Source organism: Panicum hallii, chromosome 9, assembly GCF_002211085.1.
Source record: "Panicum hallii strain FIL2 chromosome 9, PHallii_v3.1, whole genome shotgun sequence".
Taxonomy (NCBI): domain Eukaryota; kingdom Viridiplantae; phylum Streptophyta; class Magnoliopsida; order Poales; family Poaceae; genus Panicum; species Panicum hallii.
In genome coordinates, this window is record NC_038050.1 from 5613987 (window position 1) to 5626948 (window position 12962).

Genomic DNA, 12962 nt, shown 5'->3' on the forward strand with positions numbered 1-12962 from the left:
TGGCCTGACGACTCGAGAGACAAGTCGATCGCTGCTTACTTTTCTCTGGGCGGGCCGGTACAAGTACCGGCGCGCAACGGCACACACCCATTCATCCATCCATCCATAGCTACGCAGCTCCGGATACACCAGCCATTTCTTGCTGCCTCCCGATCGAGCAGTAGCAGACACGTACAAAATGTGCGAGGGCGGGCGGCCGGAAGCAGCGTCCATGGCCGCCGGAAGCGTCCATGGCGCGGCGGGGCTGAGTTTTGCGGAACAAGAGGCTGCGGGCGGAGGAGGAGGAAGAGCAGCGAAGGGGATGCGGAGGCCGAGAGGGTGGACAGCCGTCGCCTTCATCATCGGTCTCCATCTCTCTGCACTTTTAAATTTGAAGCATATGCATGTTTCTGAAGTGCATTTGCTACTATTGTTTTCAAGGTTCTTGCATCGGATTCCTACTGATAAAGGGCTGGGATGGTGTTTGAAAAATTAATTGTGTTTTCGAGCGCTTTGAAGATTTTCACATCCTTCACTATCTAAGAAAAAATGTTTCAAAAAAACATGGTATGTAGATGGACTTTCTTAAAAAAAAAGGTCCTGAAGGAGTCTCACCGTTTGACTTCACTCATGTGACGCTCGCGCGTGCTGCGTGCACGGATGCAATGATGCAGGTTTCTTCGCGGCGGCTTCAATGGCGAGCAGCTCGTTCGGCACGCCCCTCGCGAGTTACCTGATCAGCCGCTACAACATGAAGGGGAATGCCGCAACAAACGTGAGCAACGTCTACAGTGGCCTGCTCAGTTTCGCGCCAGTGGTTGGAGCCTTCGTCGCCGACTCATTCTGGGGAAGATTCAGAACCATGCTGTTCGGATCTGTATTCGGGGTTATTGTGAGTTATCATCTCAAGTCCCATGTCATTTGAAATTATTTTTTTTCAAATGATTTCATGATGAATGCATAGGTGCACGCCTGACTGACCGACCGACCATCTTGGGGTGTCACGCACGCAGGGAATGGTGGTCATCACCCTGTCGGCGACAATCCGCCAGCTCAAACCGCCGTCGTGCAGCGCCGCGGCCCGGCAAGCCGGCACGTGCGCCGGCCCGTCGGCCCTCCACCGCGCCGTGCTCTACGTTGGGATGGGCCTGCTCGTGGTGTCCGCGGGCGGCACGAACCCGACCGCCCTGCCCTTCGGCGCGGACCAGTTCGACGAGACCAACGAGCGGCACAAGGCCGGGCTCACCCGCTACTTCAACTGGTACTACGCCGTCGCGATGATGGCCACGTTCCTGGCGCTCACGGTCATCGTCTACGTCCAGGACAAGGTGAGCTGGGGCCTCGGCTTCGCCATCCCCACGGTGCTCACGCTCGTCACCTTCGCCGTCTTCCTCGCCGGCACCGCGGTCTACGTCTACGTGCCGCCGGAGGGAAGCATCTTCTCGAGCGTCGCGCGGGTGGTCGTCGCGTCGTGCCGCAAGTGGAGGCTCCGGCTGCCGCACCCGGACGACGCTCGGCGCCAGGAGGAGGTCCTGTACAGCTACAGCCCGCCTGTTCCCGCGGCCGGGAACGACGGGCCCCGCCGCGTCTTCAGGCTCCCCCTCACGCTGCAGCTCAGCTTCCTGAACAAGGCGGCCTTCGTGACGGACGCCGACGAGGTGCGGCCCGACGGCTCCCCGGCGAGGCCGTGGAACCTGTGCAGCGTGCAGCAGGTGGAGGAGGTGAAGTGCCTCGTGAAGATCATCCCCATGTGGGTCTCCGGCGTGGTCTGGTTCGTCGTGTTGACGGAGATGAGCAACTACACGTACATCCAGGCTTTAACCATGGATCTCCACATGGGCAGCCGCTTCACCATCCCGCCGGTGTCGATCCTCGCCGTGTTCAACCTCTCCGTGGCGCTCTTCGCGCCCGTCTTCGACCTGCTCATCTCCGGCGCCGCGCGGTATCTCACCAAGGCGGGCGGCGGCGGTGGCGGCGTCACTTTGCTCCAGAGGCAGGGCGCCGGTCTGGTGGTCGGCTCGCTGGCGTTAGTGGTCGCGGCCGCCGTGGAGCGCAGGCGGAGGGACTCCGCGCTGGGCCACGGCGATGGCGTGTCCCCGCTGTCCGCGTTCCTCCTCGCGCCGCAGCTCGCCGTGATGGGCGCGTCGGGCGCGCTCAGCATGATCGGGCAGATGGAGTTCTACAACACGCAGTTCCCGGACCAGATGCGCACGCTGGCCAACGCGGCGTTCTACTGCGCGCAGGGCGCCAGCAGCTACCTGGCCACCCTCGCGGTCGACGTCGTGAACGCGAGGACGAGGCGCCGCGGCGGGTCCGCCGGCTGGGTCAGCGACGACATCAACGCCGGGAGGATCGACTACTTCTACTACACCATGGCCGTGCTCGGCGCGGTCAACTTCGTCTACTTCCTCGTGTGCTCGCACTTCTACCGCTACAAGGGTGAGCAGGCTCCTGAGTCTGCTGGACCTGAACTTCCATCTGACACTGACAGTGCTCGCACAAGCGGCACCGAGGCCGCGCTCCTAAAGACGTAGCCACTATAGAAAAGAGAGAGCACTGTCTTTAGGCCACTAGAGGCCGCGCTCCATCTGGATAGCCACTAGAGGCCGCGCTCCATCTAGATCATTCTTTATATAATATGTTGAATCATTCTTGATCTTCTCGTGTGGACACCCCCCCCCCCCCCGCCCCCCGAATTACTAATTACTGAATTTTGTGGCGTTTTCCTTCTTCAACCAGTGAATAAGTCAGTACTGCTAAAACATTCATATTAAGCGTGTTTATGATGGATTTTTTTTATACACAAAAACTAACATTCCTTTTTGTAACTCGAGCTATCCAAGATAATTTATTTATGATTGTGAAAAAGAAGTATTTTGAATTGTGGGAGATTCCTAAGCACACGGCTCAACGTCAAATTTTTTTTTGGAAGCAGCATTTCAAATTATTTTTTAGATAAAGGACCAGCCGGCCTCTATATGTGGATATATACAACCAAAGCATTTCAGGGGACACATATCAAATCATATCCACACATTTCATAGGACATCCTAATCCACGCGATTCCGACCAAGGAAACAACAAGTCTTAATTTTCTTTTGCTAGAACTTTAGTCTCCATGACTTTCCTTTCTAAGATTTTTTATGGATAATTTTTTTCACCCAACTTCCCATGCCAACATGTCAGGAGTATATAATTTTCAGGAGATCTTTTTTGAGGGACTTTTCACGATAACCTATTCAAACATCAAAACATGTTTTCTGTGCAAATTCTTACTTCTTCAAAATAATCTGTTCAAAGAAGATTCCATGAAACTTCTTGAAACAAGTTTTGTGAAGAAAAAACTTAATTGAATAAGCTTTCTCGAAGCTTCTTATAAATTTTTTTTTCTGGAGAGCTTATTGTAGATAAATTCTACATAATACTTTTAGCCTTTTTAAAAACAATGATGAAAGGAGGTGTTGGATTGGACAGAGTAGATCTAGTTTTTTTTTAGTGGACCTAGTTTTTAGCATACTTTGTTTGCTAATGTAGCCACACGATATCTGACAAGATTGCTGTAAAGTTACCCGTTATTGAAGAAGTGAAGTATAGGTTTCAAAAAATTGGTTGCTTAAAATTTGACTTTCAGCTCTCAAATGGCGAAACTTTCCCCTCAACTTGAGGATTTTGGATCACCCACCAGCCGGACTCGAGACTGGTCAGGTGAGTTCAGATACCAAGCTTGGTCGGTTTGTGTTGAGCTTGGATCATCCACCTGCAGCAGCATGAGGAGGAACACAGCCACAGAGGAATATGTGCCAAGGCTGATTAGCCAAGTAAACACACGGTACTCTCGTATATGTTACAAAAGCAGTGTCATGCTTGGTTGAACTCCAAAAGTGCAAGCGACGCATCGCTCCAACCATCACAATCAGTTCTATTCATATTATTAATCACAATATATACGTAGCGCACATAGCAGATACGGTTCCCTGCCACCACTCCTGCAACTCCCCATGTACATGCCAACAACAGGCAACAAGCCACCAGAAGCCTGTAGCTAGAAACGCTCTCTGTTCATGGCAGCAGCGGAGGAGCCTGCAGGGGGAGGCATGGATCCCGCCTTGTACAAGGCCGCGACGCAGGGGTGCGTGCGGAGCCTGAGGCAGCTGGTGGTAAAGGACGTCAAGATCCTCAACTCCAAGACTCCCCAGGGCAACACGGCGCTCCACGTCGCCGCCCTTTACGGCCACCCCAACTTCGCCCGCGAGGTCCTCAAAGTGAGCGAGGAGCTGCTCGTTGCCAAGAACGCCGACGGAGATACCCCGCTGCACTTGGCGGCCCGGAATGGCAAGGTGAAGGTGGCGGAGCTGATCATAAGCCGCGCCCAGGCGTGGCCGGCGGACCTCAACGCCGATGACGCAGTGCTCAAGAGCCCCCTGATCATTGCGAACGGCAATGGCAACACCCCGCTCCACGAGGCGGTGCTGCACCAGAACAACGCCGTGGCGCTGAAGCTGCTCGACGCCGACAGCAAGCGCGCCCACGACCTCAATGACAAGAACGAGTCGCCACTGGACATGGCCGCCCGCGAGGGCCTCGTCCAGGTCGTCCGCAAGATAGTCAACGTCCCCTGGGTGCCGACGGACTTCATCCAATCCGTCGGCGGCACGGCTCTGCACCAGGCCGTGCTCGGCGGCCACACCCGTAAGTTAATTAGCACCCAATTTTTCCTCTTCCATTGCCAACCGTTCGCATGCATAGCCTGCAACTCTAATGCGCTAACGCTGCAGGGGTCGTGGAGATCCTGCTAGACAAACACCCGGAGCTGCTGGACCTAACAGACCCCGACAGCAACAACGCTCTGCACTACGCGGCGCAGAAGGACCGGAAGCGAGAGGTGGAGATACTGCTCAAGAAGCGGACGGAGCTGGCCTACAAGCCAAACAGCCAGAAGCAGACTCCGCTGCACATCGCGGCGCACCAGGGATCCACAGATGCCGTCAGGGCGCTGCTCCGGCACTGCTCCGACGTGGCCGAGATGGTGGACTCCTACGGCCAGAACGCCTTCCACGCCTCCGTCACCAGCGGCAAGGCGAACGCGCTCAGGTGCCTGCTCCGCCATGTCCGTCCAGCGGACCTGCTCAACCGCGTCGACGGAAACGGCAACACGCCTCTGCACATAGCTGCCAAGATGGGCCACGTCCACTCCGCGCTGCTGCTGCTCAAGGACCGCCGCGTCGACCCCTGCGTCCTCGACAAAGACAACCAGACGGCGCGGAGCCTCGTCGAGAAGAAGTTGCACACCGGCCTGATGGACACCTACGAGATGTACCTCTGGAAGCAGCTCAAGCGTCAGGAGTCCATCAGATGCCGAAAGCAGCAGTTGCCGCCCCTCACCTTCGGCGGTGATAGCAGGACCTCCAGCCACAAGTACTTCGAGCGCAGCGTCGAGACCTACATCCTCGTGGCCACCCTCATCGCCACCGTCACCTTCGCCGCCACCTTCACCATGCCCGGCGGCTACGACCAGACCAAGGGCATCGCGCTTCACGGCCACAACACTGCCTTCAAGATCTTCGTCATCTCCAACACCGTCGCCATGTGCAGCTCCATCGTCGTCGTCTACTGCTTCATCTGGGCCTGGAAAAATCCCCTCAAGTTCAAGGTCGACAAGCTCTTGTGGGGCCACAGGCTCACTATGATTGCCGGTCTCGGCATGCTCGTCTCGCTCATGGCTGCTGTCTACATTACCGTGGCACCCACGTCACGATGGCCCGCTTATGTAGTCATAGCCATCGGCATGAGCACTCCGGTTGCTGTCGTCCTTATGCTGGGCAAGGAGGTGATGTTCGTGCCGCTCTAAACAGCGGGGGGTGAAAATTCCTTTGGATTGTGTTTTGCAGTTGCAAGCTTTTGGCATATACTAGTACGTACACAGCGGTGTTTGCCATTGGTACGCAGATAGCCCTTTCTCTGAATTTTTGATGCTTTGATCAGAATTTTTTGCCTAAAATTTGATTGCTGATTTGAAATATTATTCAATTTGAGCTCCAATTCGGTACTTTGTTCTGAAATTTCATTGCTTCTGCAATGCTCGTGCTTATTGTGATGCAACAGTAAACAAAGGTGCATGAGCTGTGACGCTGTGTTAAGCTCATGCCTTGCATATCTGCTTATCCAAACAACTTCTTTCCAGCGGAAATATAATACCTTATATTCCAGGAGTTTTCTTGTGCACAAAAAAATACAAGTGTAACCCAATTACATGTGAAAATAATTACAAGACTGCCAAACATGCCCTTAACGGTAAAAAAAATCTCTGTGTTTTTGGGATCATATACCAATGCAACTGTACAAATCCCAAAACGAGATATGGGCCGTGGTGAGATACATGACACGGTTGGATGAGCAAAAGGTCTGAATATACTGTAGGAAGGAAAAAAATAGGTATAGTTGGCTAAACAGGACAGGCCAAACGGGCAGTCCGGGAAAGCATGGTCCAAGCAAAATCTAACACGATTGCTTTTGATACAATTGCTATATAGTGCCCGAGCCGGCACGACATGATTGTGCGGACCGTGCTTAGACTGTCACACCGGCCCGTAGTGCCGGCCCAACTAAGAGCTAGGCCCGATAGCAGTCCATTAATAGTCCATTGCTCGCATCTTCTTATACATAATCTCCCATCAACTGTAATTTTCATCTCTCTCCTCCTATCTAGCCGCCACTCTCCTCCTCTCCCTTTCGCACGCCCGATGGCTGGCGGCCTCCCCGCACCCTCATCGCTGGCCTGCCCACATCCCTCGCCGTCGCTGGTGGCCTCCTCCCTGCGCCACTCACCGTCGTCTGTGGTCTCCTCGCGCGCCTCCCTATCGCTGCTGACCTCCCGACACACCCCGTCGTCGCCACTAGCCTCACCGCGTAGCCGCTCCTACTGCAGTTGGACTACGCCGTTGGCGGCATCGAGCTTGGGCCGGCACGGCACGCGCAGGCCGACATGCTAATCGTGTCGGCACAGCACGACCGCGCGCCCTTTGTGCCATGCCTGGGCAGCGGTGGCGGCTTGCCGTGCCAGCACAGCACGGCGCGACTAAGCGATCGTGACTGACAGTGTCATAGGTTGTCGTGCCTGAGCCACGCGATGTTAGGCTATCTCCAGCGATGTCCTCTAAATTCCATCCCCCTATTTCCATCCTCCATATTAACTTCATTCTCTATACCAATTTTTACTCCAACAACATTCTCTATCAACATCCTCTATACCCCACAATCTCAATTTTCTATCATATCTTCCAACTGCTCTTTCCCCAACCCCCAACCGCCGTGCCTCCCGCGCCCCTCCGCCCCGCCCTCCGCCCCCCCCTCCGCCGCCCGGCGCCCCCTCCCCCTCCGCGCCCCTCCTCCTCCGCGCCTCCCCTGCCGCCCCTCCCCCTCCGCGCCCGCCGCCCCCTCCCCCTCCGCCCCCTCCTCCTCCGCGCCTCCCCTGCCGCCCCTCCTCCTCCGCGCCCGGCGCCCCTTCCCCCTCCGCCGCCCGGCACCCCTCCCCCTCCGCGCCCCGCGCCTCCCCTGCCGCCCCCCCTTCTCCTCCGCCCGCGCCGCCTCCTCCGCGCCGCCCGCGCCCCTCCTCCTCCTCCTCCGCCCGCCCGCGCCCCGCCTCCTCCTCCTCCGCCCGCCCCCCCTTCTCCTCCGCCCGCGCCTCCGCCTCCGCGCCTCCCTCCGCCCGCCGCCCGCCGCCCGCGCCACCGCGTCCGCCTCCGCCTCCGCCCGCGCCCCTCCTCCTCCTCCTCCGCCCGCCCGCGCCCCGCCTCCTCCTCCTCCGCCCGCCCCCCCTTCTCCTCCGCCCGCGCCTCCTCCTCCGCGCCGCCCGCGCCCCTCCTCCTCCTCCTCCGCCTCCGCCGCCCCTCCGCCTCCCCCCTCCGCCTCCGCCCGCGCCTCCGCCTCTCCTCCTCCGCCCGCCGCCTCCGCCTCTCCTCCTCCGCCTCCGCCTCCGCCCGCCGCCTCCGCCTCTCCTCCTCCGCCTCCGCCTCCGCCCGCCGCCCGCGCCTCCGCCTCCGCGCCCCGCCGTCCGCGCCTCCGCCTCCGCGCCCCGCCGTCCGCGCCTCCGCCTCCACGCCCCGCCGCAGCCCCTCCGCGCCCCGCCGGCCTCGCCCCGCCGCTCCGGCCGCGCCCCGCCGCCCCGCCGCTGACGCGTGGCAGTGGCACCGGGATGGAGGACGCCGCGCGGCCCTTCCTCTGTGCGGGACGCAGCGTTCCTCCTCCATTTTGGAGCACGCGACAGTGGATGCCGTTGGAGCCTCACCGGAGCTACAGTGTCCCGTATTTTTACGGAACAGGACGTTTTACCGGGTCTCGCTGGAGACAGCCTTAGGCTGTCTCCAACGGGAGACTCTAAACCGTTGTCTACTCTATATATAGAGAAGATTCCGTTCTCTATATGCTCCAGCAGCGTTCTCTAAATGGTCCTCTAAAATAGAGAACGCTACAGGTTTCCTCTATACATAGAGATTCTCTCTCATCTTCTCTATTTTTTCTTTACGTTTTAAACACTGGATTAAATAAAAATAAAATATGTCCATAGCATTTGAGGTATGATAAATACATACGTACAAAAATTTGGAACTAAATACGTTTCTAATATAGGGTTTAATGTATAGAGAACGAGATTTAAAGAACGTTGTTGTAGAGAAATGAGATATATAGAGGAGAGAATCTTGTAGAGAAGTTTGTAAATGACGGATATAGAGAACGACGGTTGGAGATAGCCTTAGGACCTGGTTATACCGGGCGATTCGTTTGGCCAACTATAAGAACAGAAACAAGTATATGGGCCACTCCATGCGTCCATATCTGCTGGATAAAACGGCTGCGTACATCTTCGAAGTAGCAAAAGCGGACAGTAGACAGATACCTAAGCTTGATCGGCTTATTTTGAGCTTGCAGCTGCAGCAGCACGGAGAGAACTCGGTTATGTGCCAAGATTGGTTTCCCAAACAAATATCAATCTCTATCTCTACTACTAATATTTATTACCGGGGGCGACCGTCGCCCCCTGGGTCGTTAGTCACGCCGGCTGCGATTTTTGGCCGTACGATCGTCCTCCTTGCCGCTCGACAATGGCAGACCCTCTGATCTGATGTACGCTCCGCTGGATCGCGCGTCCCATCGTTCGGCTTGCTCAGCCCTTCGCCGACCCCCTCGCGCCTCTCTCCCCCCGCTCGCGCCACACGAGACCGCGGGCGCCTCCGGGCTCGCCGGCGCGCGCGGCCGCCTCCAGTCTCCCCGGCTCTTGTCTCGCGACCTCCTCCCAGCGCCGACGCCCACGCCCACCCCCACCCCCGTGCTACGCCGCCGCCGCCGCATCCCTGACCCCTGCCCCACGACCCGACCCCGGCGCCCACCCCGCCCTCGCTGCTGTGCCGGGGCCGCAGCGGCAGCCCTGAGCCCTCCCCCACGACCCCACCCCGGCTTGCCGCCCTCCGCACCGCCGCGCCCTCCGCGACTCCGGACTTCCCGCGCATCCTCGATGCGCCGCCCTCCGTCGAGCCGGACGCCCGGCCGCGAGTCCTCGGCGCGCCGCCTTCCGTACCGCCGGACACGCCGCCGCGCCGCGGCTCCCGCCACCTAGATGCGTATCCGCAACTGCCGACGGCCCGACGCGACTCCGCCCACCTCATGAGATCCAGTTCCCACGCCCGCCCTCACCCAACATCCAGTCCGCCCTCTGGCGACTGCCTCTGCGGCAGCCGGGCGGTGAACAGATGTATTGGGCTTCGCCTTGCGATGAAGGCTGTGCAGCGGCCACACCCCAGTGTCGATGGTCGACGACGCCATGCCGCTGGCGGAGGCCTCAGAGAGGTCCACCTGTGACCAGAGCGCAGAGGGGGCGGCAAAGGAGGCACCAACGGCATCGGAGAAGACGGCCGGAGGCAGGTATATAATCACCGCTCATGTTATTCTGATACCGTGGAGGCCAGCCTGACCATCCGCGCAAGAAGCTGCCGCTCCGCCAGGCAGCGGATGCTTGGACATGGAGCCGGTTTCGAGTGATCACGTGGAGGCATTTGAGATTCTTCTAGGCTTCAAGCGCAGTGCTCTGCTCCCCTTTGTTTTACTGATGCTGTTCTGAACTAAATAGAAAGCAAACGCCGATAACCTCTGGAACTACCACACTGCCTTGCTCATGTTTTTTTCTTTTGATAACCTTGCTCATGGCGTTGTGCTGTTGTCTTGTGTGTACGCGTAGCTGATGCCTGATGATGACATTGCCAATGGACACATTCAGGTATACCTCTTTGTATGCAAGCTAGGTGTCCAATGAACGTACTAACATTATGCCATTGCAAAGGTGAAACTTGAGATAACAGTGAAAAAGCACCGAGGCTTCAGGTTTGAGGTTTTTTGGCCGAGATCGCAAGGGTACAATGAGGTGGTTACTGCTAGTTGGCAAAAAGAATTACGGGTAACAAATCCGTATCTGAGGTTGCATACCAAATTAGAGCGAACCAGCAAGGCTCTCAGGAAATGGGCAAGGTCTTTGATTGGAAACAATTGTCTGCTTCTATGTGCGGCTAGAATGCTGATCGGGATACTTGATGTAGTGCAAGAGTTTCGGCAGCTCAGTGACCAGGAACTCAGTCTGAAACGTGACTTGAAAGTACGTTTTCTAGGCATGACAGCAGTTGAAAAATTGAGAGCTAAGCAAGCAGCGAGATTAGCAAAAGTAAAGGCAGCAGAAGCCAGCTCTAAGTTGTTTTACTTGCAAGCCAATGGTCGTAGGCGGAAAAATTTTATTCAGGCTATCAATTCTGGTGAGGAGACTTGTTTTTCTCATGAAGACAAAGCAGCAGCGATTTTCAGGGGCTGTTTGGAGTGGCGCCTAACCCGCCACAGCGTGCCTAACTTGTGGCGCTCAAAACGGTCGCCACACCTGTGGCGGAAAAAGTGTGGCGCGCCGTGGCGGGTTAGGCGGCACTCCAAACAGCCCCTCAATCACTTCAGCTCTCACTTTGGTAGGCCGCCGCCCAGAGTTGCATCGCTGAATTGGGAGGCTCTGGGTTTGCAGCAGCACAATCTAGCACATTTAGAGGAAGCTTTCACGGAGGAGGAGGTGAAAGAGGTAATTGATGATCTTGCTGCTGACAAAGAGCCGGTCCAGATGGTTTTATTGGTATATTTTTTAAAAGAAGTTGGTCAGTGATCAAGGAGGACATCATAGCAGCACTGTCTTACTTTCACCAGCAACATGATCAGCATTTTCATCATCTAAACAAAGCTCACATGGTACTGTTACCCAAAAAAGTTGATGCACAGCAGCTAAATGACTTTAGACCGAGAAGCCTAACTCATTCCATTGCGAAACTGTTTTCCAAGATACTTGCAACTTGTCTGTCATTGGTGTTAAATGATTTGATATCAAGATCTCAAAGTTCTTTCATTAAAAGGAGAAGCATCCAGGACAATTTTTTGTATACACAAAACCTCGTCAGAGATCTGCAGCGAAGAAAACAACCTGATTTGTTCTTGAAGTTGGATATAGCGAAAGCATTTGATAGTGTGCGGTGGGATTTTCTTTTGGAAGTCTTGGAGCAGTTTGGTTTTCCGCCAAAGTGCGCGAGCTTGGGTTTCAGTTCAGGCATTATACTGGGCTACGGCAGGGAGACCCGTTGTCTCCTATGCTATTCATCATCGCTATGGAGCCTTTGCAACGCTTGTTTGACATTGTGACAAGTGAAGCTCTGTTGTCGCCGATGGGGGGGCAAGTGACAAGGCTACGGGCTAGTCTGTATGCTGACGATGCTGCAGTGTTCCTGAACCTGATCAAGGAGGAGGTGCAGGTGGTTGCTGATATCCTGCGTATTTTCGGTCAAGCGTCAGACTTATTAATCAACCAAAGCAAGTGTGCTGTGTACCCAATATGGTGTGATAGCTTTAACTTGGATGAAGTGATGAAAGGTTTATGTTCGATCAAGGCTTTCCCGTGCTCTTACCTTTGTCTGCCTCTCCATATAAGGCAGCTCAGAAGGGTGGATATTCAGCCATTAATAGACAAAGTGGCTAACCGACTAACAACTTGGAAAGGCAGCTTCATTAACAGAGCTGGACGTCTCAAGCTGGTGAACACGGTCCTCTCGTCAATGCCGGTATATTTCTTGACAGTGTTTGAGCTTAAGAAATGGGCCATAAAAAAGATAGACAAAATCAGGCGAGGTTTGTGGAATGGAACTTCTGAAGCAAAGGGTGGACAGTGTCTGGTGGCCTGGGAGAAGGTCAAACGACCGAAGTCTTGTGGGGGGCTAGGTGTGCTTGATCTGGGAAATTTTAGCAGGGCTCTTCGGCTTCGTTGGTTGTGGTACAGTTGGGTGGATCCTGATCGTCCTTGGGTTGGTTCGGTGGTTCCATGCACTGAGGTTGATAAGCAGCTGTTCCGGTGTAGTACATCAGTCACAATTGGGGATGGTCACACCGCGCTGTTCTTGGATTCATCTTGGGTACATGGGCATGCGCCAAGGGACATTGCTCCGCATCTGTACAAGTTAGCATGGAGGAAAGGGCTCACGGTCAGGGAGGAGGTAGGAAACCAAATATGGACAAGAGGGCTGTGGCGGATGTCGACAGCAACGGAGATGGCAGAGTTTGTGATTTTGCGGGAAGTAGTGCAAGAAGTGCAGTTTTCAGAGGTGCCTGATCAAATAGTGTGGAAGTGGACAGCTAGTGGTTTATACTCTTCAAAGTCAGCTTATGATGTTCAGTTCAAAGGTTCTTACTGCACATTCAATAATCAGGCGATTTGGAAAGCTAAGACTGAAGGCAAACATCGTTTTTTCACTTGGTTGCTGTTCCAGGAGAAGATCCAAAGGGCAGACAACTTACTGATAAAAGGAGTAGAGTGTGACCCGGTTTGCTGTGTGATCAGGAACTGGAATCTGCGGCTCATCTTTGCTTGCATTGCTGTTTTGCACAGGAAGTGTGGTGTCTAGTGCATGCATGGACACAGGGTT

General features: G+C 55.5%; 2 protein-coding genes across 2 annotated transcripts; both read left to right on the top strand.

Annotated features, from left to right (window-relative positions):
* Nucleotides 1-211: 211 nt before the first annotated feature.
* LOC112877188 (protein NRT1/ PTR FAMILY 2.13-like) lies at nt 212-2566 on the top strand. The gene is made up of 3 exons (XM_025941404.1): nt 212-344; nt 654-871; nt 993-2566. The coding sequence occupies exons 1-3, from the start codon at nt 212-214 to the stop codon at nt 2511-2513; spliced, it is 1872 nt and encodes a 623-aa protein (XP_025797189.1). The 3' UTR covers nt 2514-2566.
* A 1507-nt stretch (nt 2567-4073) lies between these two features.
* Nucleotides 4074-5827, top strand: LOC112877197 (ankyrin repeat-containing protein ITN1-like). The gene is made up of 2 exons (XM_025941415.1): nt 4074-4668; nt 4755-5827. The coding sequence occupies exons 1-2, from the start codon at nt 4074-4076 to the stop codon at nt 5825-5827; spliced, it is 1668 nt and encodes a 555-aa protein (XP_025797200.1).
* The last annotated feature ends 7135 nt before the right edge of the window (nt 5828-12962 follow it).